This window comes from Xiphias gladius, chromosome 18, assembly GCF_016859285.1.
Source record: "Xiphias gladius isolate SHS-SW01 ecotype Sanya breed wild chromosome 18, ASM1685928v1, whole genome shotgun sequence".
NCBI lineage: Eukaryota > Metazoa > Chordata > Actinopteri > Istiophoriformes > Xiphiidae > Xiphias > Xiphias gladius.
The window spans coordinates 22,997,035-23,024,964 of NC_053417.1; the positions used below are offsets into that span (position 1 = coordinate 22,997,035).

At 42.6% G+C, this 27,930-nt stretch overlaps 3 protein-coding genes across 13 annotated transcripts; 2 read left to right on the plus strand and 1 right to left on the minus strand.

The window, feature by feature from the left end:
• The first annotated feature begins 62 nt into the window (after positions 1-62).
• Positions 63-10,706, plus strand: LOC120804332 (sodium-coupled neutral amino acid transporter 3-like). Of its 6 annotated transcripts, XM_040153729.1 has the most exons (17): positions 63-221; positions 1,846-1,971; positions 3,810-3,928; positions 4,008-4,092; positions 4,209-4,324; positions 5,528-5,601; positions 5,689-5,781; positions 5,924-6,005; positions 6,121-6,203; positions 6,402-6,460; positions 6,559-6,696; positions 6,916-6,995; positions 7,122-7,222; positions 7,398-7,522; positions 8,801-8,945; positions 9,098-9,201; positions 9,326-10,706. In XM_040153729.1, exons 3-17 carry the CDS (start codon positions 3,888-3,890, stop codon positions 9,428-9,430), a joined length of 1,431 nt encoding a protein of 476 aa, XP_040009663.1. In that variant the 5' UTR covers positions 63-221; positions 1,846-1,971; positions 3,810-3,887; the 3' UTR covers positions 9,431-10,706. The 6 variants fall into 6 exon arrangements, with proteins under 6 accessions (XP_040009663.1, XP_040009665.1, XP_040009666.1 ...); XM_040153731.1 differs by lacking the exon at positions 1,846-1,971; XM_040153732.1 differs by lacking the exon at positions 1,846-1,971 and having other exon boundaries at positions 3,815-3,928.
• A 224-nt stretch (positions 10,707-10,930) lies between these two features.
• On the plus strand, positions 10,931-15,828 carry wasb (WASP actin nucleation promoting factor b). Its single transcript, XM_040152199.1, has 11 exons — positions 10,931-11,168; positions 11,950-12,090; positions 12,315-12,401; positions 12,554-12,650; positions 13,009-13,038; positions 13,141-13,176; positions 13,287-13,488; positions 13,631-13,809; positions 13,926-14,497; positions 14,655-14,766; positions 14,889-15,828. The coding sequence occupies exons 1-11, from the start codon at positions 11,067-11,069 to the stop codon at positions 14,945-14,947; spliced, it is 1,617 nt and encodes a 538-aa protein (XP_040008133.1). The 5' UTR covers positions 10,931-11,066; the 3' UTR covers positions 14,948-15,828.
• Positions 15,829-15,968: 140 nt separating this feature from the next.
• On the minus strand, positions 15,969-26,529 carry LOC120803590 (semaphorin-3F-like). 6 transcript variants are annotated; one of them, XM_040152197.1, is made up of 19 exons: positions 25,989-26,529; positions 24,113-24,214; positions 23,872-24,008; positions 20,636-20,796; positions 20,432-20,494; positions 20,206-20,325; positions 19,908-20,001; positions 19,674-19,793; positions 19,409-19,554; positions 19,188-19,302; positions 19,015-19,084; positions 18,698-18,842; positions 18,349-18,571; positions 18,166-18,254; positions 18,029-18,070; positions 17,775-17,932; positions 17,618-17,685; positions 17,383-17,510; positions 16,586-16,963 (listed from the first exon to the last, which is right to left on the minus strand). In XM_040152197.1, exons 3-19 carry the CDS (start codon positions 23,981-23,983, stop codon positions 16,586-16,588), a joined length of 2,232 nt encoding a protein of 743 aa, XP_040008131.1. In that variant the 5' UTR covers positions 23,984-24,008; positions 24,113-24,214; positions 25,989-26,529. The 6 variants fall into 6 exon arrangements, with proteins under 6 accessions (XP_040008132.1, XP_040008131.1, XP_040008126.1 ...); XM_040152192.1 differs by having other exon boundaries at positions 24,113-24,219; XM_040152194.1 differs by having other exon boundaries at positions 24,109-24,219.
• Between the last annotated feature and the right edge of the window lie 1,401 nt (positions 26,530-27,930).

Genomic DNA, 27,930 nt, shown 5'->3' on the forward strand with positions numbered 1-27,930 from the left:
ATAGGGAGGGGTTTGGCTTCTGACATGGCAGGAAATTTCTTGCGCGCGCATTTACTATCTCCTCCCATTTCTGTCTTTCCTCTCACGACTGCAAAAAAAACTTAATGGTTCTGTGAACGGCTGATTTTGGACTCGAACCAGCCAAATTCGTAATTTTAACTTTTACCCCCTTACTTCTGTCTAGCCTGAAGACATCCATCTGTCTGCCTGTTACTAGAGAGGTGAGTACCAGAAGAAGGCCTTTAAGGCAGCCCTCTACATCTGCTCCAGCATTTAGGCCACGAGGCAATTTCACTATTCATACACCGGGGAAGAAAAGGACGAAAATGATTGTCGTTATGTCCACTGATAAGGTGCTGTATATTGACAGTTGAAATAACGATGACACTCTTTTACTTTCCGCTGGTTTCTGCTTTAACTTTTCTGCTTTGGTGACATGCTGGCAGTATGCAAAGCACAGAGGGGATATTAAATGACTCACTGAAATGGGAGATCATGGCTGAAAATGCTGACATTACTGTTTGGTACAAAAATAGCAAGGAGTGTTTGATGTGTGGTTTTATCAAGACAAAATGTCTCCTGACTAGGTATATTTCACATGTATATTATGTTATATGTTAGTTACTTTGTCCTGGATTTTCCCAAGTCACTTTTTTAACCATCTACAAGTGGTCATTTATAGTGACCGATGTGGCCATTATCTTTTCATTATTTCAATTCATCCAACCTGTACAGACCTTGACGGTGATATTTTGCTGGCAAGCTGACACAAATAACCTGAATTTGACAAAATTATTGAAATGTGGATGTGTGGATATTTTTGCTTTTATTAAATTGAAATGAAACTAAACCTTATGTTAGAGATTTTTTTTTTTTTTTTTTTTAATCTGCCATTGGTGTGTGTATTCTACTACATGGGATCTTTATACAACAGAAAGACACACTTTCCAGCAAGCGAACTGTGTCGCTGTGAGATAAAAGAAAACGTGGGTGTTTCTTGGGTGTGCAACCAAAGCCCATATCTCAGATGAGCTGAACTTTATCAACCCAACTAAAAAGGATGTCGCTGAGAAGCGGATGACCTTTCAGGTTTTGAAGCCCCAATAATAGGTTGAACACATGTTTTTGTTGTTCTGTTTTCAGGAAGTATGCTATGCTGCATAGTAACTCCTTATATGATGTATAAATATGGACTTTTCTGCGATAACTGGAACCGTACGGGGACGTTTAAAGGATCTTTTTTTTTTGTGTTATGTTGCATGAGGTTCATTTCAGATGTTTCGTGTCAGCTAAGTCTTCACTGTTTGTTTTGGATCAAGCACATGATAACTTGTAAGCATGCACTATGTTTCCGCTCTTAAGCACAATCACATGTTGGCAATCTTTAAAAAAAAAGCAAAAAAAAAAAAAAGCACTTATCTCCCAAGCTAATTACCATCACTGTGACTTCCAGCAGGATGCCAACTGTGACTGAGCATCCACCCCTGCTGATACAAAGCCCACCTTAGATGTTCGCCCCTCCTTTCTACCTGCATAGTCTGTAATGACATGGTAATTGGTCTCCAGCGCGCTCCCCAGAATCCCTGTTGAGTCGAGGGGCTCCTGGGACTACCTGTAGCCCCGCGCGGCAGACTGCAGGCATTTCCATTCCCATTGTCCAGGCCCCCGGTCCGGATAAACTTTTTCAGTGCACGCCACCCGGTGAGCGGATCGCTGCGGTCTCCTCGTAACTGTGACACCACCTGTAGCTGGTTTAACAAAGGGTTAAGCAAGGGCGTTCCCATTTCCCGTTTGCTCCCTCCCAGCCCCTAATCTCTCTCACTCTCTCCTCTCTTCACGACCAAGGAGCGTAGGGGAGACTCCTAAGTGCAAAGCTATACATAAACATTGGCGGTGCGAAAATTCAGGTTAATTGGCGCGAGGAATTATTCACCCAATATCCAGAAAAGACGACCAGGGCTGACCACTGAGGTAAGTTGCCGAAAACTGTGCGTGTGTCCTTGAGTTTTTAGATGTTGAGGAAAAGAAGGGAAGGGCTAACTGTCAATAGTGAGCTGGTCTTGCATCAGACAAGAGCCATGTGGTATGGATTGCTGGATAGTAAGGCTACATTAATATTTACTGTGTTTAACTTAACATGTGTTGTTAGTCCGCAAGATTGTTATATAGATTATTTAATGTGTTACTTGAATACCTTAATTACAACACATTGAACACATTGCAAACAGCATCGGGTAGGTTTTTGGGGGGAGGGGGGGGGGTGTATAAATTGATGGAAAGTACCGGAGAACCTTTCGTTTTTATTACTTTTTCCACCCTTTTTTTTTTTTTTTTTACTGTTTCCACTGTCTAAGAGCGACCCCCATGGCCAATGAAACACCTAACATGGAACAAGTTCCTAGTTAACCAGGATTTCTAGTTCCTCCAGCTCCCTCCCCACTAGAACGAAACGGAGGCCCAAGTGTAAAATCTGCCTTTATGCGAAAATTGGCTTTTTGTGAAAGTTAAACTGCCAAATATCCCTGACATTTAGTCTATGCTTTGTTGGCTGTGTGTGTGTTGGCCGTGGGCCATGGGAAAGGCATTGGGTATGTAGCTAAAGAAAGTTACTTTAACCAAACTTGACCGGAGGCCAGTAGGCATGGAAAGGGATACTCTGTATTTAGACTAAATAGCACCGTTTACACAGGAACCCTTTGTTTGTCTCTGCGGCCCACCGCTATCGAGCACTAAATTGTATGGATTATTGTACCTCAACGGGCCTGTTCGGTGATGAGCATAGGAATAGAAAAAAATTCTGGTTTTGTGTAAAAACCCGTAAGGAATGGCTTATTATAGTGTGACTGTATCCCTTGGGGTCAGATGTGAAAATCCTGAGGGTAGTCTGACCCACAGAGAAGGGAAGTATCCCGTGACCCCACGGCAGGAGCACAGACCTACGCTCATTCCCAGAGTCTGTCCATGCCAGCTTTGTGTGGCCCACAGCAGATTAGAGTAACATAAGTCCTCTGACAACATTTGTTATTTAAAGCCTTTCATGTCACACAAGCTGTTTTGTGAACTACTACTGTAATCTAGAAGGTTCGGGGGTTTTTTTTAGTTTTTTTTTTAGCCTCATATCTGAGGTAGGGAGCAGGACCCCAAAATAAAGCAACGGCAAAGGATTTTTTTGCATCGCCAAAAAGAAAAAAAACATCATAAACGCAAGAATCTTGTTGTCCTTGGCAAATGGGAGAAATTACAGTGGTGTGTCTCAAGACTTTATAAATAGGTCTGCCCTTTTGAAGCCACCTAGCATTTTCTGTTTGCATTACACTAGACACATTCACTGTTTGATGAGTGCTGTGGCTTCCTTCTATAAAAGTACAAATAACTAGTGTTTTTATCTTTAAACAGCTGTAACATTAATCTCTGTTCATTGTGTCGTAGACCAGAGCCGATGCCTCTCAACCATCTGAAAGTATTACATAAATACATTACAATTCAGCCTCTTGCGGCCATCTCTGAGATTTTGTCCCAGTTGCGACAAGTTAAGACAAGATTTCAGAAAAGGTGATGCATACAGAAGCAATGTAAAACAGTTAACGACACATGCTGAGGTCAGCTTGCTTGCAGTTTTTTTTTTTCCCCCAAATAATGGAAAGTTGGCGAGATCTGTGCCTGAGGTTTGCTGGGAAAAAAAAAACAAAAAACAACAGCTGACATCAAACCTTCTCAATGCATTAATAATGGCTTAATTTGTGGGAAATTCTGGTAAGTAAGTATTTCACATATTAAACAGTTGTTTTCTCTCTTTTCTTTTTTTCCAGAAAAGTTTGAAGAGGATTCTTTCAGTCCAGCAAAAGCAGATCTTTAAAGTCTCTCAAGTCACAACCCCAGCACCCGGAATGGAGCTTCAGAAGATGAATGGACATAGCAAGGAAGATGGGTAAGACTCACAAATGAACAGTAATTACTGATAATATCACAATAAAAGCCTCGTACCCTTAGAATTTTTTCTGTTATAGGTTTGATGGGCTGGATGCTTTGGCTGAACACGAGGAGTTTCTCCCACATAAAACTGGCGTTAAGAAGGAAATCCACTTTACAGATGTGAGTGATTTTTCTCTGCCATTCGTTTGTTGTATTTCTGTGGTAAAATGAGATACAGCAAAAACTACTGATTCTGCAACATCTGTGTTACATCTTCTGTTGTCCTATTACTGCAGTTCGAGGGAAAGACGTCATTTGGCATGTCCATCTTTAACCTCAGTAACGCCATAATGGGCAGTGGAATTCTGGGATTGGCTTTTGCAATGTCCAACACCGGAATCATTCTTTTTTTGTGAGTAAGCAAGCCAAACACACAGTCCCTATTTTGGCTCAACTTTGTGCCTGACTTTCTGTGTGTGTGTGTGTGTGTGTGTGTGTGTGTGTGTGTGTGTGTGTGTGTGTGTGTGTGTTTTGGTATATATTAATATTCAGCTTCTTGTGACATAAATTTAGTATTTGGGTAAAGCCAAATGTGCACACTCCTTGAGGTTACACAGTACAGAGCAGGGCTGTATGGCGTGTGTTTGAGTTTATGAGCCGTAGACCGAACCAGGGAAGATGTTTGCAAAATGAAGTCATTTCGACCGTTTCTTAATGCCTTTTCTCTACTTTTTATCTTTTATTTAAGATGGCTTTTGCACAGCTAATTGCTATACTTATGTATGTTTTATTTCTTTTATTGTGAATATGACTTATTTTGTATTTTTTACTCTGTTCTATATTTGCCTCTTGCCTGAAAAGTGCCCTTTAAATAGATTATCAGTAATCATTATTTTGGGTTGGAATTTTGATTTAAGGTCAGAATCAGGATTAGGTTAAAGTTTGTGTTAGTAGGTACAGTCTGTATATAGTCAACAGAGGGTCCTTATAAGGTTAGAAGTAGGGCCACAGGGGTGTGTGTATCATCTGACTGTTTGTGTGTGCTTGTGTTGGGACAGGTATGTGTGGTGGCAGGGGGAGGAGCTCTTTGCTGGAACGTGTGTGTGTGTGTGTGTGTGTGTTTCTGTCCATCTGTACCTGTGCGAGCTGTAGGTGTACATACAGCTGCTACCATACAAAGCCTGATCTGTCACAATGTACATTAGAGCTCATACACACGCAGCTTCTCTAAATCAGATTTGAGCAGTTAAATATAGACCCCAGTGATCACGTCCAAGACACGCCTGCTTGGATCAGTCCTGTGCTATGTGGCGGGGGTGAGGGAGGTGCAGAGTGGCTGGAGAGCCAGACTCTCAAAGCTTAACTCTCTTGTGTGGGTGGAAAGACACAAAAAGATGACAATCATGGATTGCTTATTGACGGAATTTAGCTTCTGAAGGAGTTTCTAAGAATAACTTTATTTCTCTTTTTCTCTCAGTCTTTATTTATTTATATAATGAGCAGAGTTTTAACTCTGATAATGTCCACACTAGTGAGAGCATCGGCACATTTCAGTCATGTAATTTTTAGACATGAAATCCTTTTACCAACAGACCTCCGCTCTTGTGTCTTTCAGAATCCTGTTGGTGTGCATTGCCATTCTTTCTGCATACTCAATTCATCTCCTGCTGAGAAGTGCTGGAGTTGTTGGTAAGCCTAACTCAGCATGTGTAGCCACTGAGACAATTCTGTATTCATTTTATTATCACGCCCATATATAATGTTGATGTGTTTCAGGAATCCGGGCTTATGAGCAGCTTGGGAATCGGGCTTTTGGCCCCCCAGGAAAATTGCTGGCTGCCAGCGTTATTACAATACACAACATTGGAGGTATTTTTCATGCCATTTTTAACCTTTTGTTTTTATATTTATATCTGATATCTGTCGGTGAAAGCATGCATATTTAATCAGATAAGCCTAAATGTGCAAGTAACACAACATACTGTAAAATAGTTGTTTTCACTTCATTTAGCAATGTCCAGCTATCTCTTCATCATCAAGTCTGAGCTCCCACTGGTTATTAAAGCTTTCCTTCAAAACCAAGAAAACACAGGGTGAGTGTCAAGGAGTTATTCTCTATTATTTCTGCAGAGTTCCGTTGTTTCAGTTTTTAGTTTGGTGGAGTACTGATTTTTTTCATCTATTTTTTTTTTTTTTACTGTTTCTTAGAGAATGGTTCATGAATGGAAACTACTTGATCATCATTGTTAGCGCTTTCATCATCCTTCCTCTAGCACTCATGAAACAACTTGGTATGTTTTCATTCTGTCATCACATTTTCTTTTTTTTTTTAATTCCCCTAACTCTCCCATGTACATCACGTCTTTACTATTATTGTTGTGTTTACTTTCCTGTCCTGTACTTAAATTAAAGTATCATCACTTCCAGAATTGTTCTTCTGTCTGGGACCATAAATCATGTTACAATATCTTGTTGTCGTCGCAATCCAGGTTACCTGGGCTATACAAGTGGCTTCTCCCTCTCTTGCATGGTGTTTTTCCTCATTTCGGTGAGTCAGCAAAGAGCCAGCCAAGATACACACAATATTACCAACTGTTCCTTCATTAAATGTTCATCTTTGATTAACCAATGGGTGTGGCTCCCCAGGTCATTTACAAGAAATTCAACATTTTGTGCCCGCTCGATGATACACATCATAATATGACTCCTGCTGCTGATGACCACACTACCATTAATGGGACAGGCGACTTCTGTGAGGCCAAGCTATTTACCATCAACTCACAGGTTGGTGGAAAAACATTTTCACATTGCCAGCTTCTAGTTTCCTGAATTGTCAGCTGTATATTTATTTATTTCTTGGTTAGCACAGCAGATTTACTGTCGCACGAGTGGTGTTATGTCAGCAGCACCAAGGCATGTTATGCCACCAGCGGTGTTGGGTATAGAACAAGCGTTTTAAGCATCGTGGGTTACTCACTGGCCTATGTTGTGTTTGGCTTTTAGACCGCGTACACCATCCCAATTCTGGCTTTTGCTTTTGTCTGCCACCCAGAGGTGCTACCAATCTACACTGAACTACGAGAGTAAGTGAGAATGTCATCATCACTTTCTCTCAAATGTGTGTTTGTGGGTCTGTTTTTTTTTCCATTGGCACAAAGAAAGCTGTGTTAAAAGTTTTAGTAAAATTCATGTTTCTGCTCTTACCCCAGTGCCACCAAGAAACGAATGCAGGGTGTTGCCAATGTCTCCATCTTGGCCATGTTTGTCATGTACCTGCTGACTGCTCTTTTCGGTTACCTCACCTTTTATGGTAAGATACTCCTGAGACTCAAAGGTCACTTTGTGCAGATGTTGTGGATGGCAAGATCTCTAAATGAATGACCCACTTGTGCCCAGAGCCCATGTGCATTTTCCAGTGTTGCGAGTGAGGGACTAGACCATGTGAGATACCTTATGCCAAGGCGTGTCTGCTTCTCTGTGGGTAGGTGCTGTGGAGTCAGAGCTGTTACACACCTATATTCGCGTTGGCTCCGGGGACGTCCTCATTCTCTGTGTGCGTCTGGCTGTGCTGGTGGCCGTCACCCTGACCGTCCCTGTGGTTCTCTTCCCAGTAAGATATCCATCATATTCATTTAGCGAGAAAATGTATATCAACAAGAAGAAGAATAACAGTATTTATTATTTTACACATTTCGCAAAAGGAAAGGTCTCATCTAAGTAAAAGTCTTTAAATGATGAAATGTTGTTATTATAATTCAATGAATAAATTAAATTTGAAAGCCATTGTGGAGATCATCGGGGTGAAAAATAAAATCAGCATCATGCAAGTAATGACCACTAGCGGTAGAGACTAGAGAGTTGTGGAATTGAGCCACGGGGCACTCCACCTATTCTTTCCAATGAACAATTTCTCATTGAGACAAAAGAAGTCAGAATTGGCCGATAGGCCTGAGACCAGTTTATGACTTTTGGCATTTTTTTTTCTTCTCGTAATTCACTTCCTTACAATGTCATCCAGGCACATCCTGAAATCTCAACCTGAACATTTTAAGCCAGAAATGCTGCCAATGTGGCCCCTCTACACCACGTAATTGATGCTGCTGAAGGGATCCATGTATATGTCAGAGAGTAAGAGTAGAGTCACTGAACAGGCCTGACGGAGCAATCAGAAACCAGCCGTTTCTGTTTCAGTGGCGTGTTGACGGTATTGAGCCTTTTCAGCATTTGCCATTACTGTTCAGAATGATCTATAGATGCTAAAAGGGCCCAGCGTTAGCTTTTCAAGAGAACACCAGTTTTTAAAATGGGTGGAAAACATTCACATTACAAGGAATTATTAAGAATACACTGCAGATCAGCAAACAGACTGTAGTAATACACATTTTACAGGTTAGGTTAAAGAAATAGTTTGAGATTTGGGGAAATATGCTTATTCACTTTGTTGCAGATGGATGAGAAGATCGATACTACTCTATTGCCTGTTCATTCAATATGAAGATGAAGCTAGGAGCCAGTTAGCTTAGTTAACATACAGACTGGAACCAGGGGGTAACAGCTAGCCTAGCTCTGTCCAGAGGCTAAAGGATCTGTCTACCTCACTAACCAGCTCTGGCACCAGCTTCATATTAAACGGACAGATATGACAGGGGTACCCATCTTCTTATCTAACTCCCGCCAAGAAAGCAAATGAGTGTATTTCCCAAAATGTAAAACTATTCCTTTAATATTGTATTACTGTGCAGAGAGCAGAAAGCTGCTGCTGAAACTTTCCTGTATATTGCACTTCTGGTCTCAATCCTACAACATACCAGAAAATACCTGCTAAAATGTCAGCCAGTTGGGATGTAGTTGAGTTAATGTGTGTATGACTCCTTCCTTCCTTCTGCAGATCCGCAGGGCTTTGCTCCAGATCTTGTTCCCTGATAAGCCTTTCCACTGGGTCAGACACATTGCCATTGCATTTTGTCTCGTCTTCTTGGTCAACCTGCTGGTTATCTTTGTGCCCTCCATCCGCGACATCTTTGGCCTCATCGGTATGTTTTCACAAAGGATGAAATGTCGTCTGGTCTGGGCTTCAGCGCAGATTTTGTATCGCTAACTACATCATCTGTAAACTGTGTAATCACTAACTGTGCGCACCCTTAAAAAGACTCACTTCTTCTCTGTCCTCCACCCTCATCTGCAGGAGCCACATCTGCCCCCAGCCTCATCTTCATCCTACCTGGAATCTTCTACATCCGCATTGTTCCTGAAGACCAGGAGCCTTTTCTGTCCAGACCCAAAATTCAGGTACAAGTTGGTTCCTTCAGCTAAAAAGGATACAAAAAATATCTTGGTTATTTAAATTTCATTGTATTTAATGTGTTGTTTCTATGTTGTAATATGTTGTTTTTCTTTCCTTCCACCCCTGTAGGCCGCATGCTTTGCTGCAATGGGATTCGTCTTTATGATCATGAGTTTGTCATTTATCATCACTGACTGGGTGACTGGAGAGTCCCGAAGTGGAGGTGGGCACTAGCTCCCATGACTGAACAGAGATACCATGAAAAGAATGCCAACCAAAACTCCATGTCATTAAATTACCCCTTATCTGCCGCATTCTCATCCAAAGCCAAACAGGAAAGTTTGGCTGCACAAGACGAAGGATATGTGAAGGACCTTCGCCTACAACCAGAAAAAAAAAAAAAAAGAAAGTTTTTTTGACATGTGCTTGGGCAAACAAAAGGTCCTATAATGGAGGAGAGAACACAGATGCAAGAGAATACAAAGCAAAGTGTTCCAACTGAATAAAACCTGAGTCACAGGTTGTTTGGAGGGGATGTATAAAAAATTCAAAAGACAGGAAAAGTCTAACAGCATAAAGGATGAATGGGAACAGCATGACTCAAATGGAAACACCATTTTAGAGTTTGGATGTGTAGAGTTCCCTGGAATAGCTCAGTCACTTCCAATAGCCTTCCAATGTACTTCCCTACCGTCGCCGAGTTTACACGAGAGAAATTCGATTAGGCAGTTATTTCCTTTTCCCAGGAGTTCGCATTTCATCAAACAAAATAAGACATTTTAGGTTGTTCATTCATCGGTTGCTATATCAATGTGCATTTAAAGCTGTCAAATCTGTCGAAATTTTAAATTTCACTAAACCCAGCTAAATATGACCAGTGACGATTAGCCTGCAGTTCCATGCTAACCATTCCAATCTATCAAAAAAAACAATTTCAATTATTTGTATATGGAACTGAATTAAAGTGTTTAATGTGATATTTTGTTAATATATTCTGACACTCAACGTAACTATTGTAAAGGTTATCATCTTCAAAACTGATCTCGAGTTGACCTTGTGAGATTGATCCAGCAGATGCGTTGCAGTTTGCGGGGTTTTTGCTGCCGTTAATGAAGGCCTAACAGATTGTTAATGACAATCAGGTGCATAGAAAGACACAGAAAAGTGATCTCTACAATTTTTAAGTTTCTATATGTCCTATAAAACATGCATAGCTGCAAACCAAAGAATATATTTATTGTGTCACATTAAATGGGATGCAACACTATTTTTTTTTACCACCACGTTTGGCAAAGGCCTATTACAAGTTGCGCGTATAAAGATCCAGTGTTAAAAAATGCTTTGTCTCTTCAGCAGTCCCAGAAACTGTTCAGTATGGTGAATAATGACATATGGATTTAAGTTAAAATGAATAGATTCTTTTTTTGTCTTTAAAATTTGCTTTTCATCCTGTATATTTTTAAATTAATTTGAATGTTGTTATCTGTCAATAAAATGTCTTTCATTTGTACATATGTATTGAGTTCCTTTTTAATCTACACGAAATGTAAAGTAGACTAAGAAGTCATCTTATGTGTGTGAAGCCATACAATGAATGTATTCAAAGCAGGAGAAGAGCAACAGTGCACTGCCTCCCTCTGAAAATGGAAGTCACACACTCATTTGTGCTCTGCGTCTGAGAGAAAGAAGAAAAGTGGGGGTTAGAGAAGTGCGGTTGCCTGTTTCCTGCTTTGAAATGATATGAGCACCGAACAGAGAAGAGAAACTCCCTTGACCGTAGAGTTCAGTGTACTGACAGTGTAGAGAGGACACTTTTGTCAAATGATTTACACATTTTTTTAGGGTAAACTAGGAGATTTATCAGAGGACCATGAGTCGTGGATCTAAAACTAAATTGGGGAACGCCCAGAGCACTCTGCTGAGCCTACAGGAGAGTGAGAAGTTGGAGGAGCTGTTGGGCAGAAGGTGTGCTGTAAGTTCTGAACTGGCCAGAGAGAGGGCTGTCCACTGTGGGATGATGTTCTGCTGTATCGGTCCTGACTTGTATTCTTTCTGGCGGAAAAGATTATTGGAAAAGGGAAAGGTATCAAAGTTAGTAGTGGTTGCCTTGGTCGCTACATAAAAATGTGAACTGTTTCAGCACTTAGGATTCTCATTTTTGGTGGTTAAACATCATATCCTGAATTTAAATGAAGACAGCTGATAGTTGAACCCACAGTTGAGGACTTTCACATTATATATTTTCTTAAGTAACAAAAATAATGTAATTTCTCTCTTGTCTCGTGCTTTTTGCTAGTCTATTTAATTATCTTTTATTTGTTACATCTATTTAGGTACATTTGTAGTCAAGTCTTATTTTAACAAATATTTTCTTAAAAGGATGTTGATGCAAATGCAGTTTAAAATGAGTTGCTGACATTAGGTCATCAGAAAACGAGGTAGCTGTAACAGGAAATGGTGGCTGAACCATTTCTTCCTCTGTCAGAATTAGACTCTATCATTTTGTCTAGTCTCACTGTAGAGCAGAAGTTGCTTTGTTCCTGACTCTCTTTTAGTCAAAGAGGTAAAGAGTCTGCCTATAGCTGTACCAACAACAAAACATCCTACTATGAACTGCACACTTTAATGACTTATACATCTTATACATCCCCAGCACGAAACGCCAAATTTGCATGTGAATTGCGGTAAAATGCTCTCAAGCGTCTTGTCAGCACTGAACTGTTCTCAATGTATGTGTTGTCTGTGCGGTCTAGTCCATGGCCACTGCCGTAGCACAGCTGTTCATGGCCCTGCCTCACACTCCATCCATGTGGAGCTTGCAGCACACAGGAGTGGTGTGCTTCGTCAAAGACAACCCTCAGCGCTCCTACTTCATCCGGATGTTTGATTTGAAGGTAAACTCTCCCACAATGGTGCCCTTATAACCAAGAATTTAATTACAAGGCCACATAAGAAAATGTAGTCCCTCTTCAGACTGATAACCTCATCCCCGTGCCTATCTTGTCCTTCTGAAAAGTTACTAAACGAACACAAGATGATTCACATCTTGACTAAGTCCATTATCTCAAATCTGGAGTATAATTGAGAGACTGAAATATTAACAGGGTTTTTTCCACAGGCAGGGAGGCAAATTTGGGAGCAGGAACTCTACAACCAGATTGTTTACTCCTCGCCGCTGTCGTATTTTCACACATTTGTCGCAGATGTAAGTACACCCTTATTTCCCTTCTTCCTGTAACTTGAAGGCCTGTCTAGGCTGGATGTTTGCGTTGAAGTCATCGCTAGGTCACATGTCTTTCGAGTGTTGTTTGAGAGACATGTACATTTGAGTCCATGTGCCTTTGTTACACGAAGCAGGACTGTCAAGTGGGACTGAACTTTGCTGAGCAACAGGAAGCAGAAGCCTTTCAAAATGCTGTCCAGGAGAAAATCAACCAAAGGAACAGCCGCCAAGGTCAGTGAGGTCATTTAAAATTATGGAACATGTAATACATTTTTAACACAATGATTCAAAGCCCTATTTGCCACTACAATTACTTTTTGTATTTGTTCTAGGACTAATATGTTATTTGCAATATGACCTGGAATAAATAAGTGAAATCCACTTCAATGAGGAGACTTTTGCCAAAATCTGATCATTTTACAAGAATGAATGCTAATGGAACGATAAAAGATAGTTGATAAATAAGCACTAACTTTTTAATTTAAACAATACATGATTGTTTTTAAGGGTATTTGAGCTGAATAAATATTGTATTATGGCGTGGTAAAGTGATGCAAACTGGTTTCTGTCGCCTCCATGTTATTGACAGACAAGAAACAGCGCCCCCTGCCACCAAGTGGTAAGATAGACACTAACTTCATGAATGCAAAATGCTATTTAAATGTGTAGCAAACTTTAAGAGTATGTTTCTCTCCTCTTTTCCCGTTTCCTGTCACTTTAGATAGGGGTTCCCTGCCTCCACTCCCACCTGAAAAAGGTGCGTGACTCCTTCACCTCAGCATGTCTTGATTCTTAACTTTTACTGCCACCAGTGACGCCAGAATAATTTCCAACTTAACTGTATGTTCTCTGTGTTTCCCCCAAAAGCTTCACCTGGTAGCCCTGGATCTTTCCCCATGGCCACAATGGACATCAAGAACCCAGATATCCAGTCTTCACGCTATCGCTCGATGCCCGCACCTGCTCCTTCTTCAGTTCTGAGTGGCAAAGAAAAGAAGAAGGACAAGAAGAACAAGAAAAAGGGCCCAAAACTCTCCAAAGCAGACATAGGAGCACCCAGTGGATTTAAGTGAGTATTTGAGACGATGAATGTGCTGCCTCCGAGGTCAGGCAGTGAAGTTTGATTAATAGATCGAGAGGATGTTGTTTTAAAAACATTTTCCATACATGGAACTGTATTACACTGTCTCCTCTTGCTTCCTTCATGTCAGGCATGTTACTCATGTCGGATGGGATCCCAACAACCTTGACCCTGATCTGTGGAAATTGCTCTCCCAAGCTGGGATCAGCGAAGCTGAGATGAGAGATGAAAAGACCTCTCAGCTCATCTATAATGTTATTGAGAAGTCTGGAGGCATGGAGGCGGTCAAAAGGGAGGTGAACAGAGCAGGTTAGAGTTCATCATTTTCTACCTACTTATCAATATCACTGCCCCCTGCAGGCTAATGTAATGGTCTAAAGCTTGGGCTGAATTGTAATCAATATCATATCCCACTGCATTTACAGGTTCTGGACCTCCACCCCCTCCACCTGGCAGACAAGGGCCCCTGCCTCCTCTGCCGGGCTCCAGTCCCTCGGCTCCAGCCCCTCCACCTCCCCGAGGCCGCTCTGGACCCCTGCCTCCAATCCCGGGCCAGTCACAGCGAGGCACCCCGCCCACTCAGCCAGCTCCAGCACGTGGAGGCGTGCCACCCCCACCCCCTGCAACAAACAGAGGCAGTCCTCCACAACCACCGCCTGCGCACACTGTGCCCTCTCACTTCCCCTCACCACCTTCCGCTAAGTTCTCTCATGTCTCAACTCCACCCCCTCCCCCGCCACCATCTAGCCAACAGCGCGCCATGGGTTTCCAACCTCCCCCTGTCCCATCTATACCAAGCAGAGGAGGAGGAGGAGGCCCTCCACCTCCTCCTCCACCCCCTCCACCTCCACCTCCTCAGACCCCTATTTCTTCAGATTTCCCATCCCCTCCTCCCCTCGCCGGTGGCCCAGCGCCACCTGCGCCAGCGTCCATTGGAGGAGGAGACAGCAGAGGAGCTCTGCTGGATCAGATCCGACTGGGCAAGAAGCTCAGAAATGTAAAGCGACTTCCTTTTCTCCAAAGACATTTCACATATGCTATATATAAGTACACAGGTCTTAACTGTCATGCTGCAATGCATCATAATTAACTTTTTTTTTGTGTGGATATTCACGTAAAAATACTATCCTCTTGTCCTGGTGTGTGTGTTACAGGTGACAGAGAGCCCTGACCTGGCTCCATCTGCATCTCCATCATCAGGCGAGGGCATCGTTGGTGCTCTCATGATGGTCATGCAGAAGAGGAGTAAAGTCATCCATTCCTCTGGTAAATATCAGAACAGTAATTACATCTTTACTTAAAGAGTGAAGAAGTTTTTCTGCCAATGCGTGAGATGAACCAAGAGACCAAACAAAGTCCAACATTTTTATCCTTGTCCTCTCTTTCAGATGAAAGTGAAGATGAGGGTGGAGATGAGGAGGACGATGACGACGAATGGGATGACTGATATAGACGTTTTTGTTTGTGTGGATTTTGAACTTAGTACATGGGCGATTTTAGTGAGGACCCTCTGGATTGTTACACTTTGTTCAATTTGTTACAGGTTCCACAATTGCAAACTGGAATTTTCCTTTATATGAGACCAACTGTGTGGGTGATTAAATAAAGAAGTGATGAAATATTAAGGACTGTGATGGACACATTTAAGAGAATTCTGAAATGTTTATATATTTGTTCAAACATTTCCAGTGTAGTGTTGATCAGCATGACAGCACATAGCACTGTGTTACTCGCAATGAAGGTGAATGGTGGCTCTGACGGAAAAAAAAAAAACCTTGTTCCTTGTGCTTCCATTAAAAAGAGCCATTTTAAAAATAAGTAAATACAGCTTATGACAGAACGCCACCACTCAACACTAAATCTGAGCCAGCTTCATTCCCATTTTTGCAATAACATACTGTACATGAAAATTATGTTCCTGTATCATTTTCTCATACATCTGTGCAAAGATTCCCCAATTCCCTCTAATACCGCCACCCACAAAGTGCATAACTGGAAGAACACTTAATGCTATACATATCTTAAAACACTCACATATTGTAGGTCACTAGAGCACAGGACAGTAAGGGAGTCATTACATGACAACACCCAATGGAATTATCTTAACAGAATACATTACACCTTACGAACATCATAACACACCAGGGTCGAAAACGGAACATTAAATTGTACAACTTGCAACAAACAACAACAGATACGCATGCAACATCTGCATTTATATCATCGTAATATCTTCATACGAGAGTAATCCATGAATAATCCATCCATGACAATATCATGACCATATATATTATATTCACAAATCAATATATTACATTTTTGTTTCAAGATAGTTAAAAGGACCATACCTGTGGTTTTGCATGTTGTAGCCTCTTAACTACATGGTGAATTTACTTTACATCTGTCAAACATTTTCCAAAACAACAATGAACTTGCCTGAAATATGTGATCCATTACAAGGAGCAATGTTTTTTTTTTTTTGTCACATTATAGTTGCATGGTAATCCAGTTGTGTTTAAAAACTTCCTTGGTGGTGCTTTCAAGGGCCATCCAACATCTGACATTTAACGGTCAGCGGCAGAAACTCCCAGCCTTTACTGTATGTCATGAGAGCAGCCTAGAAGACAAATAATATGCAAACATGGACATTGGGAAAAGGATCATGTATATTTGTTTGAGTTTTTTTGCACTGAAAATGTTGATGTTCCACAGAGATTCTCAAGTCACTGACCCTGGGGTTTCCTACAAGCACCTAAATGTTCCGACAAGAAAAAGTTTCAAAACAGTCCCTAAGATAGGTGATCACAGTTTCTAGTCTGTAAGTTGATTTCCATGTCAAACTAATATGAACTGATACCTGAAAGAAATGTATGGTATTGATTGAAAAGTGGTCATCAGTAATGTAAAATATACACAATCTGTATTTAGGCTGTTGCTTGCAAAACCACCAATATAGTTTTCAAACGACAGCATGAGAGCATTACCTGCCTAATGAATGGAGGTAACACCCAAACATGCATGTCAAACACAAACGTCCACCATAATGTCCAGACAGGCCAGTGTTGGACAGCGTCAGTCCCAGCCTCTAGCCAAGGCCTTGGTCCTGGCTCTCTGTGTGCCTGCGGCTGGTGCGCTTGCGCTGCTGCTGCTGTTTGGGACTAAGCTGCTCCCAGTAGGACTGGCAGTACTGGTTAATCAGTCTGATCTCAGGTGGGAAAGGTGTGGAGACGAGAGATGACTGTAGGTAAGGTCCCGCTTGGCGAATTTTTGGCTCTTCGTCCTCATCTTGAGCAGTGAGCGCTAAAACAATGTCTCGATCCAGGATGCGCAGCGCCACGCGGGCCACTGTGTGTTTAAAGTTGTTCTCAGTGGCGAGACAGTGGTAGAGACCTGCATCTGACTGGTTGAGAGACTTCAGGAGGATTCCATGGTTGGTCTTCAGAACACCTCCCACACGGCTGAGCTGTAGAAAAAAAAAAAAAAGAATAAAACAGCAGGAAAGTCTAACTGAGTTTGTATGCTGATTACAAAATAGGCAAGTGGTTGATCCCCTAAAGCAATTAGCTCAACATTATGGATAACATGCCTATTCACTTTCTTGCTGAGAATTAGATGAGAAGATTGATACCATGCTCAGGTCTGTCCAGTAAATATGAAGCTACAGCCAAGCACCTGGTTAGCTTAGCTTAGCGTAAGGACTGGGAACGTCATCCCGGCTGTGTCTGAAGGTAACAAAATTCACCTACCAGCACCAGTAAAGTTCAAGCTAAAGTTCTTTGCTAAAACCAATGCGTAAAAAAACAAAGAGTTGCAGTTTTAGGGGGCGTATGTTCTGGACTACTTGAACTGTTCCTTTAGTAAAATGTAACTGTGCTTCCTCACCACTTTCCTCTTTCCTTCCCTCTGGAAGAGCCACTTGACAGTGGCCTGAGGAGAGCGAGGCTGACACTCCAGGAAAGTACTGCTGCCCTCCACCCCAAACTGCACTGTTTCCCTCAGACGATTCTCCACTGCAAAGATAGAGATGAAATGGTGACAATCGCTTGAAATTTAAAAAATAAAAAATAAAAAAAAAAAAAAATTCTATATGATCTTTAAACACAAAAAATTGCCACACCTTTGGCATTGAAGCCTCTGCACTGCCTCAGTGGGTCCCCATGTTTAACGTCCTGTCTTCTGCTCCTCCTGAGACCAAGATCAGAATTAAGAAAGACCTTGACTCAACACATCCTTGCTAGAAACAGTGCACTACGAAGCTATGAGACCTCCCTGACCTCTTGGTGGACGGGGTGAAGGCAGAGCAGCTCTCTCCATCCCAGGCACAGTAGGGGTCCCGAGCCAGGCAGCAGTCAGAGCAGGCCCTGCCATACACACCACAGCGGTGCAGCGACACCTGGGTCAGCCCCGCGTCCGAGGACACATACAGCTGTTGCTGCGGTGACACAAGCGAAATAAAACCAACTCAGTGAGGCTATGAGGAAGCAAAGTAGCCACGGAAATGTGTATCACCATTCAGGAATTTCCTTACTCTTTTAGAGGATATCTTCATTGTTTTGACGGGAGCCCTGGTCTGTACATTTATAAAAAGAAAAAAAGAAAATCAACAAGTCTTTATCTTCAAATGAGAGTATTTTTCATATTTCAGGACCACATATTTAAACATACCCGAAAAACCTCCACTTCCTCTAGTGTGAGCTCCTCCATGCTGATCGGGTCCTTAGGCAAAACAATAACTTTTTGCACAGTGCCTCGATCTAGAAGTGAGAGAAATTAAATTTAAGCCCCACATTCTCTTGCCAATGTAATCCTCCGGCTGGACATGGGCCTTCAGCCCTGCGGCTTCCTCACCTGTCCCCAGGAAGAGCACCTCGTAGCGTCCATCCACAGCGTCCACCTGATCCACCACCAGTGCAGTGTAGCGGTAGTCCACGCTGGTTCTCACCACCAGGGGGCGGCGGTGGATAGGATAAACCGGATGGAACATGAGGGGGTGGGCTCTGATGAAATCCACAGCCTCATCTGAGAAGTTCTTGGAGGAGCGGATGCCCGGAGTGAAGGTTCCCCCGGGACACTGGATGAGAGGAAAGAAGAGGTGGAGTCTGTTTATGTACATATTCGTTTAAGTCGTTTGAAACAGGTTTGTGTTGATGTCTGCTGTGTATTTGATTGCATTGTAGATAACATGACTGAAACATACTGTTCCAGGCCGTGGGTAGGGAATCTTGCCAGTGTACTCTGTCCATTGGTAATTATGGCCATGTTTGTGGGCAAACGGCCCGTTGAAGACATTGCGGATATCAGCCATTGAGTACACGCAGACTGCCGAGCCCTTGAACACAGAGCTTAAAACAGAAACAGACAATTAAGATAAGAGGTAGCATAAGGGGACACTTTGCACCCAGCCCCTAAAATGAAAGCATGAATCATGTACAAAAATGTTTAAGGATGTGAAAAAGACAGAGTGGATGAGGTCGGCTGGGGCATAAAACAACCAAGCTGCTAAAAACGACTCACCCTGCTGTAGTGAAGAGAGCGTACACCATAGGGTTTCGTTCATCCTGCGTGGGTTGAATAAACACATCCCCTGGAAGAACAATGATGTGCAAATCAATAAGACCATATAAAAGGAGTTGCAATTACACAATGCAATCACTTTAAGCACAGTGCTTATTTTATTGTGTCCTCACGTAGTTCATCAAATCGGGTCTCCACTCCATCTTCTCCTATCACTGAACAGATAAGACGAGCCTTCAGGAACGTCGTCCAGCGGTTCACCAGGGACTTCTGCCCTCCTTCATCATTCTAGGCAGAAAGGAAATTAGGTCATGATTCGATACGTACAATGCGTTTCATATTACAAGCTAAGGTGTGTATCTTTTTACTACATTTACAGCGTGGTTTGGCTCACCAGGCACACTCTTCCCACCCTAGCTAAAACACTGGGGCTCGCCCCACCGCTGGAGTCTAGACTCTTCTCACGGAAAAAGAAGTAAAGCTTGTCGTCGTTCCTTTCTGCACTGTCAGGGATCTGCTGGATCTGAACAAACACAGGCTCTAGAGGATAAAAACAGATGAGCAGAGAGAGGATTGAGGCAAGTGGTTGTCAAATAAAATGAGAGGAACTGTAACCTGTAATCAGCAACATTTACCTCCTTACACCCACACTTACTCACCATTGAGCCACCTGGAGTCATACTGCTCTGTCCTGATTGCTGTCCTCCCTCCCATGGTCCTAAATAGAGCAGCATCTGTGCTCATGAAGTCTATATGGACCCCCGCATATAGGTTACCATCTGCAGGGGTGAGAAAATGAGAATAGAGAGGTAAGACTTTGCGATTCAGCAGCATATGACATTTAAATTTAAAGATTTTGTGCTTTTTGTGCCTATAAATTAAGCATGTCTTACTGATTAGAACTGCAATGTTCTCCTGTGTGGGATCATAGGAACATTTTCCCTTCCCTGAATCCACATACCCAGGGACCAGCCTAAACAGGTAGTCCTGCAGAGGCAGATTAGACAGGGAGAATATGCATAAAAATAGGCGGCTAAAACGTCACATGGGAGCATGGGAGAATCATAAACAAATCAGTGTCCCAGTTTGTAGTCCTGAAATATTTAGCAGGACAACGATTTCCAGGCCCTACTGCTGAGGGATTTTTGTTGTGTATCCCACTCAGGGAACTGTAAATTTCTTTGTCGTTACCTCTGCCCTCCAGCCTCTGTTGATGAATGTGCAGATAGGTTGGTACGCCCCTGTTCCACAGGTGTAGAGGTGGGTGCGGTTCCACGGCTCTATCAGCCTCACAAAGTTGGCACATTCACCCTGTGCAAAGGAGGAGTAATTCGAATGGAATTCAAACATCATCATCGTCATTGTCCTGTCACGAAAGCAGAGGTCTGTGATTTTTGAAAGAACAGGGTGTAAATACCTGTCTTCCCTTTCCCGTCATCTGACATTCTCCCTTTCTCTTAGCAGATGCGGGCCAGTGGATCTGTTTTTTTTTTTTAAATAAAAAAAAACCCCCCAAAATACTGGATTATTAAGGATCATTGCACTTAGAGACTTAATGCCACATACCAAAGAGCAGACAGGATTTGAGAAAAAAAAGCAAGCAGGTTGAACTTGTACGCACTATGAGTGGCTCCTTGTTGACATTGTGCATGTCCAGAGCCACCAGGTACTCCCGGCTGCCCAGGTAAAGACGGCCCTGGTCCTGATCCATCAGGAGGATGCGGTAGTCACTGGTGTTGAAGGAGAAACTGAAGGGTCGTGCCGCCCGTGTGTCCATCAGTTCTGTGGGGGGGAAAAAAAAAAAAAAAAAAAAAAAAAAAAGTTGCAGCTGTGTTTATAAAAAAAAATCTACACCATTTGGAAAACCGACAGCAGGGGGAGCAAAGGTTACCTCTCAACAACTATTCACTCGACTCCCGTTATGCCTTTAACATGTTTCATTACTGACTTGAATGAACTTAGGGTCCCTTGAAGTTCTCATTTCTTTTCTGGTAAATGTGTGTCACTGATTAAATATAGCTTAACTTAGAGCATTTTAGGAAACATATTTGCTTTTAAGATCTCAATATTTTATGTGTCCTGACTATCTGATTGCGTTTAAGGCACCACATGCCTTGTGGAGTTAGATTAAAAAGCCAGTCCCTTAGGAAACACGGTCAGTGGAACTCACGGCTAATTCTTAAGATCAGGATTGTGTTCAGCAGAGCATAACCTGTTAAGACATGCTGCAGTGGAAAATGTTTCTCCTTTTTTTTGTTCTCCTGAAAGCTTTGATTGAACAATTTTCATCTGCTGCGAGACAAATGGACTCCGTGCAGCACTCTGCCTCTGAAGGTGAATTTTTTTTTTTCCCCCCATTTTTCCATCCAACAATTCATTGCATCGTTTTACACACATAAAAAGCCACACACACACACACACACACACACACACACACACACACACACACACACACACACACACACATACATCTGTGACATGTGCGAGATATTGTCAACCATATGTGCACACTGGGACATGGCGGAGGGACGTTAAAGACAGCAGGCTTATATAATGACAAATGTTCACAGAGACCCTCAGAAGCCAGCTTACAGGGATTCAAGAGGAAGCACAACCTTTATTTACATCAAAGTGCCTGCCATCTTTCCTTCTGAGGTCAGTGTTAACAGGATGCAGTCAAGGTGCCGCTAAAATAGGCAATGCAATCGGATCTCCGGACAACACGGGATGGAGTCTTAGAGGTGGGCCGAGGTCCGGTTCTGTTCCTGAGAGGTAAACACAGGATAACAAGCCTCTGGCCAAGCTCCACTGGGCCATAGTGGATTCACTGAAGAGGCTAAAAGTAGAAGCACCACACCCCTATACATGTCTCCATTCTCCAAAAATAGCAAACAATGTACTGCCATCATCTGGTAAACATTCAGCTAACACTTATCCCCTGACAACATTCTGACACTGATAGGGAAACACTGGGAAGGACATACAATTCAAGTATGAAGCTGCAGCTGGGCCACTACAGGCTCTCATGTTACAACCTGACAACATATTGTCTCTAAGGTACTAGTGACCACTGCTGTTTAGTCTAGGCCTTATCTCAAGTATGAAAAAAAACTGGTGACAGCACGTTGAGAGCATCAGGTCGTAAAACATGGCTTCAATTACACCGCACAATTTCCTCTGTTGCAATGCTGACTAATTCTATGAGACTCCGTCAGCCCCTTTGAAACGTGTATAACTGACACAACTTCCCAGCGACAGAGGAAACAATACGAGATCTCTATCTACCGCGGGCCTCCTGTACCCCAGAATGTGACTCAGGCCGGCTCATTCGCCCACAAGAGTCACATGTCCTCCAGCCGCCCCAAAACCTCCTCCACAGGCGCCTCAGGGAACAAAGAGACTTGCTGTCACAAACAATGAACAATAAATCCTTGGAGAAGCAGAAAACAGTTGGGGAGTAAATCCAAATTTTTTCCTTTTCGTTTGGTATTAGGAGGAAGGGTGACTGAACGTGTGCTTTATCTGTACCAGTTTACCAACAATCTAATACTTCCAACACCTCTCTCCTGCTTTAAACTGGCTCCTGCGTATGTATATGTCTTGGAGAGCTCCTTGCCGATTAGAATTCCTGTATCTTACACAGGGAGGAACAGAATAAAGTTCAAGAACAAACTCGTGTGATTGGTCAGCATACTACTTTTGTGCAGCCTGCTGCAAAAACACACTGGTTTCTATAAGCTGTTTACTGAAAAGGGATTAGTGTTAAAGGTCATAAAAAATAAGAAAAAAAGAACTGCAATTACCCCTCAAGCCTCAGATGGAACCGTGGCCATATACAACAACCACGCACAGCATGTACACAGCTGTTTTCAGTCTTACAAAATCGGTTGAATCCAAAGCATCACTGCGTGTATACTCCAACTGCCAGTAGCCGTTAACCACAGATCTCATGATTAGCTCACCTCTAATCTGCTTCATATGTCTCGTGTTTAGAACATACAAAAATCATAAATGTGTCTTGTTTGAATAATGGCATTTTAACAACGTAAGGCTCTGCCTAGACCTGACCCGGGACCCGAACGCTTTGACTCACCTCCACATCAAAACACCGAAGAATTTTAAAAATCAGATTCACACCTCTAATTCTCACTTACAGGTACTTCAGGTGTCGTGTGTGTGTGTGTGTGTGTGTGTGTGTGTGTGTGTGTGTACCTGTCTGCATGTGCAGGTGCACTTGAAGTGACAACATGATTGAGGTGCAGAAATAACTGTAATCATCCAGTATTGTTTTTTTGATCAAAGGTGTCATCCACATATTTGTAACATGAATTGCTGCCATTAGAGTTAATGAGGGAAGGGCGCAAACTACCTGGGAAAATCCAAAAAACCCACAAGAAAGGCTTTAAGAACATTATCCAATCTTGAATTTCGCGGCCAAAACATCATGGCTTTAAAAAAATGTTTCAATCATTTTGCTCTTCTGATCAGATTTCAGGTGTTTCCTTTTTGTGTCATCGTGTCAGACATGAAAAACAAAGAACTGACAGGTCAGATTACAGTGCGTGTGGGTTTCAGGGTGTGGGGAGGAACTTTGTCGAAAGGGCACTACCAGTAACCAACCACACGTAATATCCACCTTTTGTTTTCTGTGTTGCACTGTTTGACATGTGGCAGGAAATATGTTCTTTACATATGTATAAAGAGGAAACACAACCGCTGGTGTGGATACGTGCATGGCTGTGTGCATGAGTTTGTGTGTGCAGAAGAGACTTTAATGGGAGAAGCCAAACAAGTAAAAGAAACCATTATGAAAATCTCTGCCGTCAGAGGAGTTTTAGTTAATCTGTATGAGCTCACCTTTGAAGGAGAGGCGAACCCGTGGAGCAGACTGCTGCAGGGCCGAGCCTCTGTAAACACATAAGGCTAAAAGGAGGAGTTGGGCTCCAGATGCTGTCATGGTAACAGTCATGCAGGTAGCCCACAGAGATCTAAATCTGGACGAAAGAAGAAAGAGGAATGAACTATTATTATAGAGTGCCCCATGAGAAATATGAGACAGAAAAGGAAGGAAGGACAGGCAAGAGATTCACTCACTCACTCTCTCTCTTTCTCTGATCTCTCTGATCAGAAGTTTGGCCTGCAGCCTTCCAAGGCGAGACGTATAGCTTGGCAGGAGAGAACAATGTCCAAATCTTCACACCTGCTCTGGAAAATATGACGGCCCCATTATTTATTTAAAGTGCAAATGTAGTGAGGCATTTGTTAAGACTGCATAAGGTTATTCGCGAGCAGAGTCGCATGGAAAAAAGTCTGAAAAATGAGATTAATGCCATTTTGTCTTCATCCTGTACATTTTATTAATCGTGCTATGTTTTCTTTAAATATATATTTCATCCACATTTTCACAGAAAACTGTATTGAAAAGGACTCTGATGCCCATCAGCGATTCCCTCTGCCTCTCTCTCGGTCTTTCAACAAAGCAAGTCTACGTACTTTCAGAAGTTGACGAGTGAAATACATGACAGTTCAAAGAAACAGGTAGTCATCGCTGAAACCATCTCTGACAGTTTAGGGGTGTTGAAACGTAGGCTAACTGTTAGACCTTAACTCTGCATTCATTATGTATCTGCACTTTGCTGGAGAGGATCCCATATGAATTATGAATACTAAAAGCTGAGCCCGTAACATCCATTAAATTGTCTGCCTGAAGGTGTGCTTTGCTCAGGCTATAAGCCATCCCACGGGCTTTTACTTTTTCTCATGACATCCATGTAGCCAAGGCCTCTGGGGGCACATGGTACAAGCCCTGGGGGGGGAAAGAAAGGGGGCTTTTAGGGAGGTGTTCATGGAGAAAAAACTAGTGATATTTCACAAAATGTTCCTTATATTTAACAATAAGGCATTAATTCACGTGTAACACATTATATAAATATAGGCCGCCCGTGAAAAATCTTAACATTGCGATGAAACTGAAATGACTGCAGTGGTGAAAATTTGGAAATTAAAAACAAAAGCAATTGTGAACGCCTCCCGGGCTTCCTGGCATAATCACACAATTGCCATATATCTTCTCCACCGGGGGGGAAGCCTGATCTCTATCCCTCTTATCAAGCACAATACAGCTGCAGTTAACGTGACCTATGCACCATAAAGTTTGTGTGTAATCAAAATGATGTGGACACACATTTTTTTTTTTTTGGTGAAGGCTGACAGGTATCAATCACATTGAAAAGGATCACTTATTAAAAAACAGCAGTGGGTCACACTGACTTTATATTTATAAAAAACAAAGACTTGAACAAATAGACATTGTCACCAAAAATGTCTCTATTCAGCTCATCATATTAAAATGAGCATATGTCCATATAAACACCACAGACACTTTGTAAGTCCCTATACGATTTTTTTATTTTTTATTTTTTATGGTTAGATAACAGCCAAAAATGTCCATGGCTTGGTGAACCTCTCTCAGCATAAGTATGATTAAAATTCATGTCCTCTCCACTGTATTTAATCTACTGTCATTTAAATGGAGATAGGAAAGGATCGTAAGGGTAAGTGACCCTGTTGAAATAACCTAAAAACGTGTAAAATCAGAAAATATGACTGAAACGTTTCATTGTGCCTGGGGGGGGCTCCTTGAATCACGGCCTAATTGTACTTTGTGGTATTTTGCTTAGATGACGGTATTTCTGCTGGTCTTCTGTGTTGGGTGGTGATGGCAGGACAGATTAAACTTCTGCCGTAATGATATATGGTTTCCCCTTTAAAAATATATATAATTATGGCATTTCTATAACCTAGTTCTTTCTTTTTTTTTCCGCTGAGGAGTGCGCACTTACCTGTGAACTCAACATCCAGAAATAGGAACCGAACAAATGTGTGCACTTCAGTCCCCCCTGCCATTCAGACAACGATACAGAGTAACTGAACATGGGTTAAAAGTTAAACCAGAGGGGAGTTAAATGTCCTACCTTTGTGAGTGACTCGACAGCAGCTAAGCCTCCCAGATCCCAAACTTGCGGGATGTTACCGCTGCATTCCCCGCGTTTTGCGCCTCGGAAAGCTGGATTGGAAAAATCTCCCTCAGCAGCGCCGTGCAGGCATTAAACAATCCGATAGGTTTCGAAAATTCCCCCTTGGGAAGGAGAAGGAGAAGAAGGGGGAAGAAGAAGGAGGAGGAGAAGAAAAAAAAATGCTGCCTAATCAGTCGTTTTAGCCGGCTGCATTTCTTCCGCGCAACATTGAAAGAAAAAAGGAAAAAGGCACAGCTGATCCACGAACGCGTGTTCCACTCTATCCAAAAGTTTAAGCCTGGAAATCGGCAGCCATCACCGGGATGTGAACAAGATACTGGTCCATTGATCCTTTAAAGTGAGTTTGAGGGTGTTTGAGCGTGAATCAAGTGACCAGGTGCAGGTGTTGGGAGAGTGTCTTCCCCTGCTGTGCTCTCCCTTCTGTTCTGCCCCCACCCAGCCTTCCTTCTCCTGTTGGCCCACAGCAGCATTGGACCAAACCTCTTGGTACACCATATGGGTATGATTAACCCTGTCACTGCTGGAAAATTCAGCACACTGCTCCACTCTGCTGCAAACTGCTGTTAATCTATGTCAGTCCAGGAATTTTTCTTTTGGCGAAGTTTATTGAACTTGTATAATTCAGTTAAATGGTGATAATCGCGCAGCCACAGTTTTATCTAAATGTGTTTCTCGTGCACGGGGAGGGCCGCAGACTTTTCTTATACATGATGCAGGGGCTGAAATTCACTATTAAAGAGGAGCAGGAGGAGAGGAGGTCTGCCACTTGGAGCATGTCACCATTACTCTTCAGCTCTATATAAGAGCCAGGTCAGGCGAAAAAGATTCCTGAGATTCCTCTGTGGCTGGATCCAGCGCTCATGACAACGGTGACAAAGCAACCAGAGTTGGGGGGGGGGGAGCTGGACGTAAAGGACATCCATCTTGTTAACAGGGCCTTGAGCTTGAAATTAAAACAGCTTTTAGAGTGCCCCTCATCATTACTGGCTTTGTTGTGAGCTGTGACGCAGTACGGTGCACTAAAGACACAAAAGCAGAGGGCGAACGAATTCCGAGCAATGACCCCGCACGACAGCAAAATAAAATAAACACACGCGGCAATGTGATGGGTCAGCCTGTAAAAGGTCACAGAGGAGAGTAGTCGCTGGCAATCCTCAGACAGCTTTCATTCTAACTTTCTGAACAAATCCCGATGCGCATTCTCGGGTTTGATTCATTGTCACACTGACAGGGTAAGAAAGCAGTGACCTTATCTCAAGCTGGGTATCAGCCAGATGTGATGCACAAGGCATTTACGTGTCAAGATGCGTCCAGGAGGGACCCTTTGTTTCCCAGCCCACAGGAGACATAGTTCTGTTTCCAGCTAAGGAAATGAGTCATGAGTGTGTGCTGAGTTCAGGTTTCCGTGTGCTTTCAAATTTGGCCACGGACACTAGTACGCTGACCAGCTCCCACTGCTTCATAAGCACCCATTAACGTCATCCTTATCTCTCACTGAACCATCCTCCATCCTGTGGTCTTATCTGATGCAGCATGAGTCCGCTAAGGCCTCAGATTGCTAGAGACAGCAACAGCTCTCCACTTGCCAAGGAGCTTGAGGAGGTCGTAAAAAGGCCTGTTACCTCCAACATGATGAATGGATTTTGTATTAGGGAGACTGGAGTCTGGAATTAGAAAACAAACACGGAGTCTGTTTTCCTGGTCCACAGAAAAAGCCTGTCAGGAGGATATCCTCGTCTAATGGACAAGTAATGTGAAATGTGAGGTAGAAATCTATCCCTGGCCAACCGAGGGCTCTGGATGAATACTGGGCCCTCAGACACATCAATCAAGAAAATTCTAGGGGCAGAGTATTGTCCCCTCGAGGAAAAACAACCCA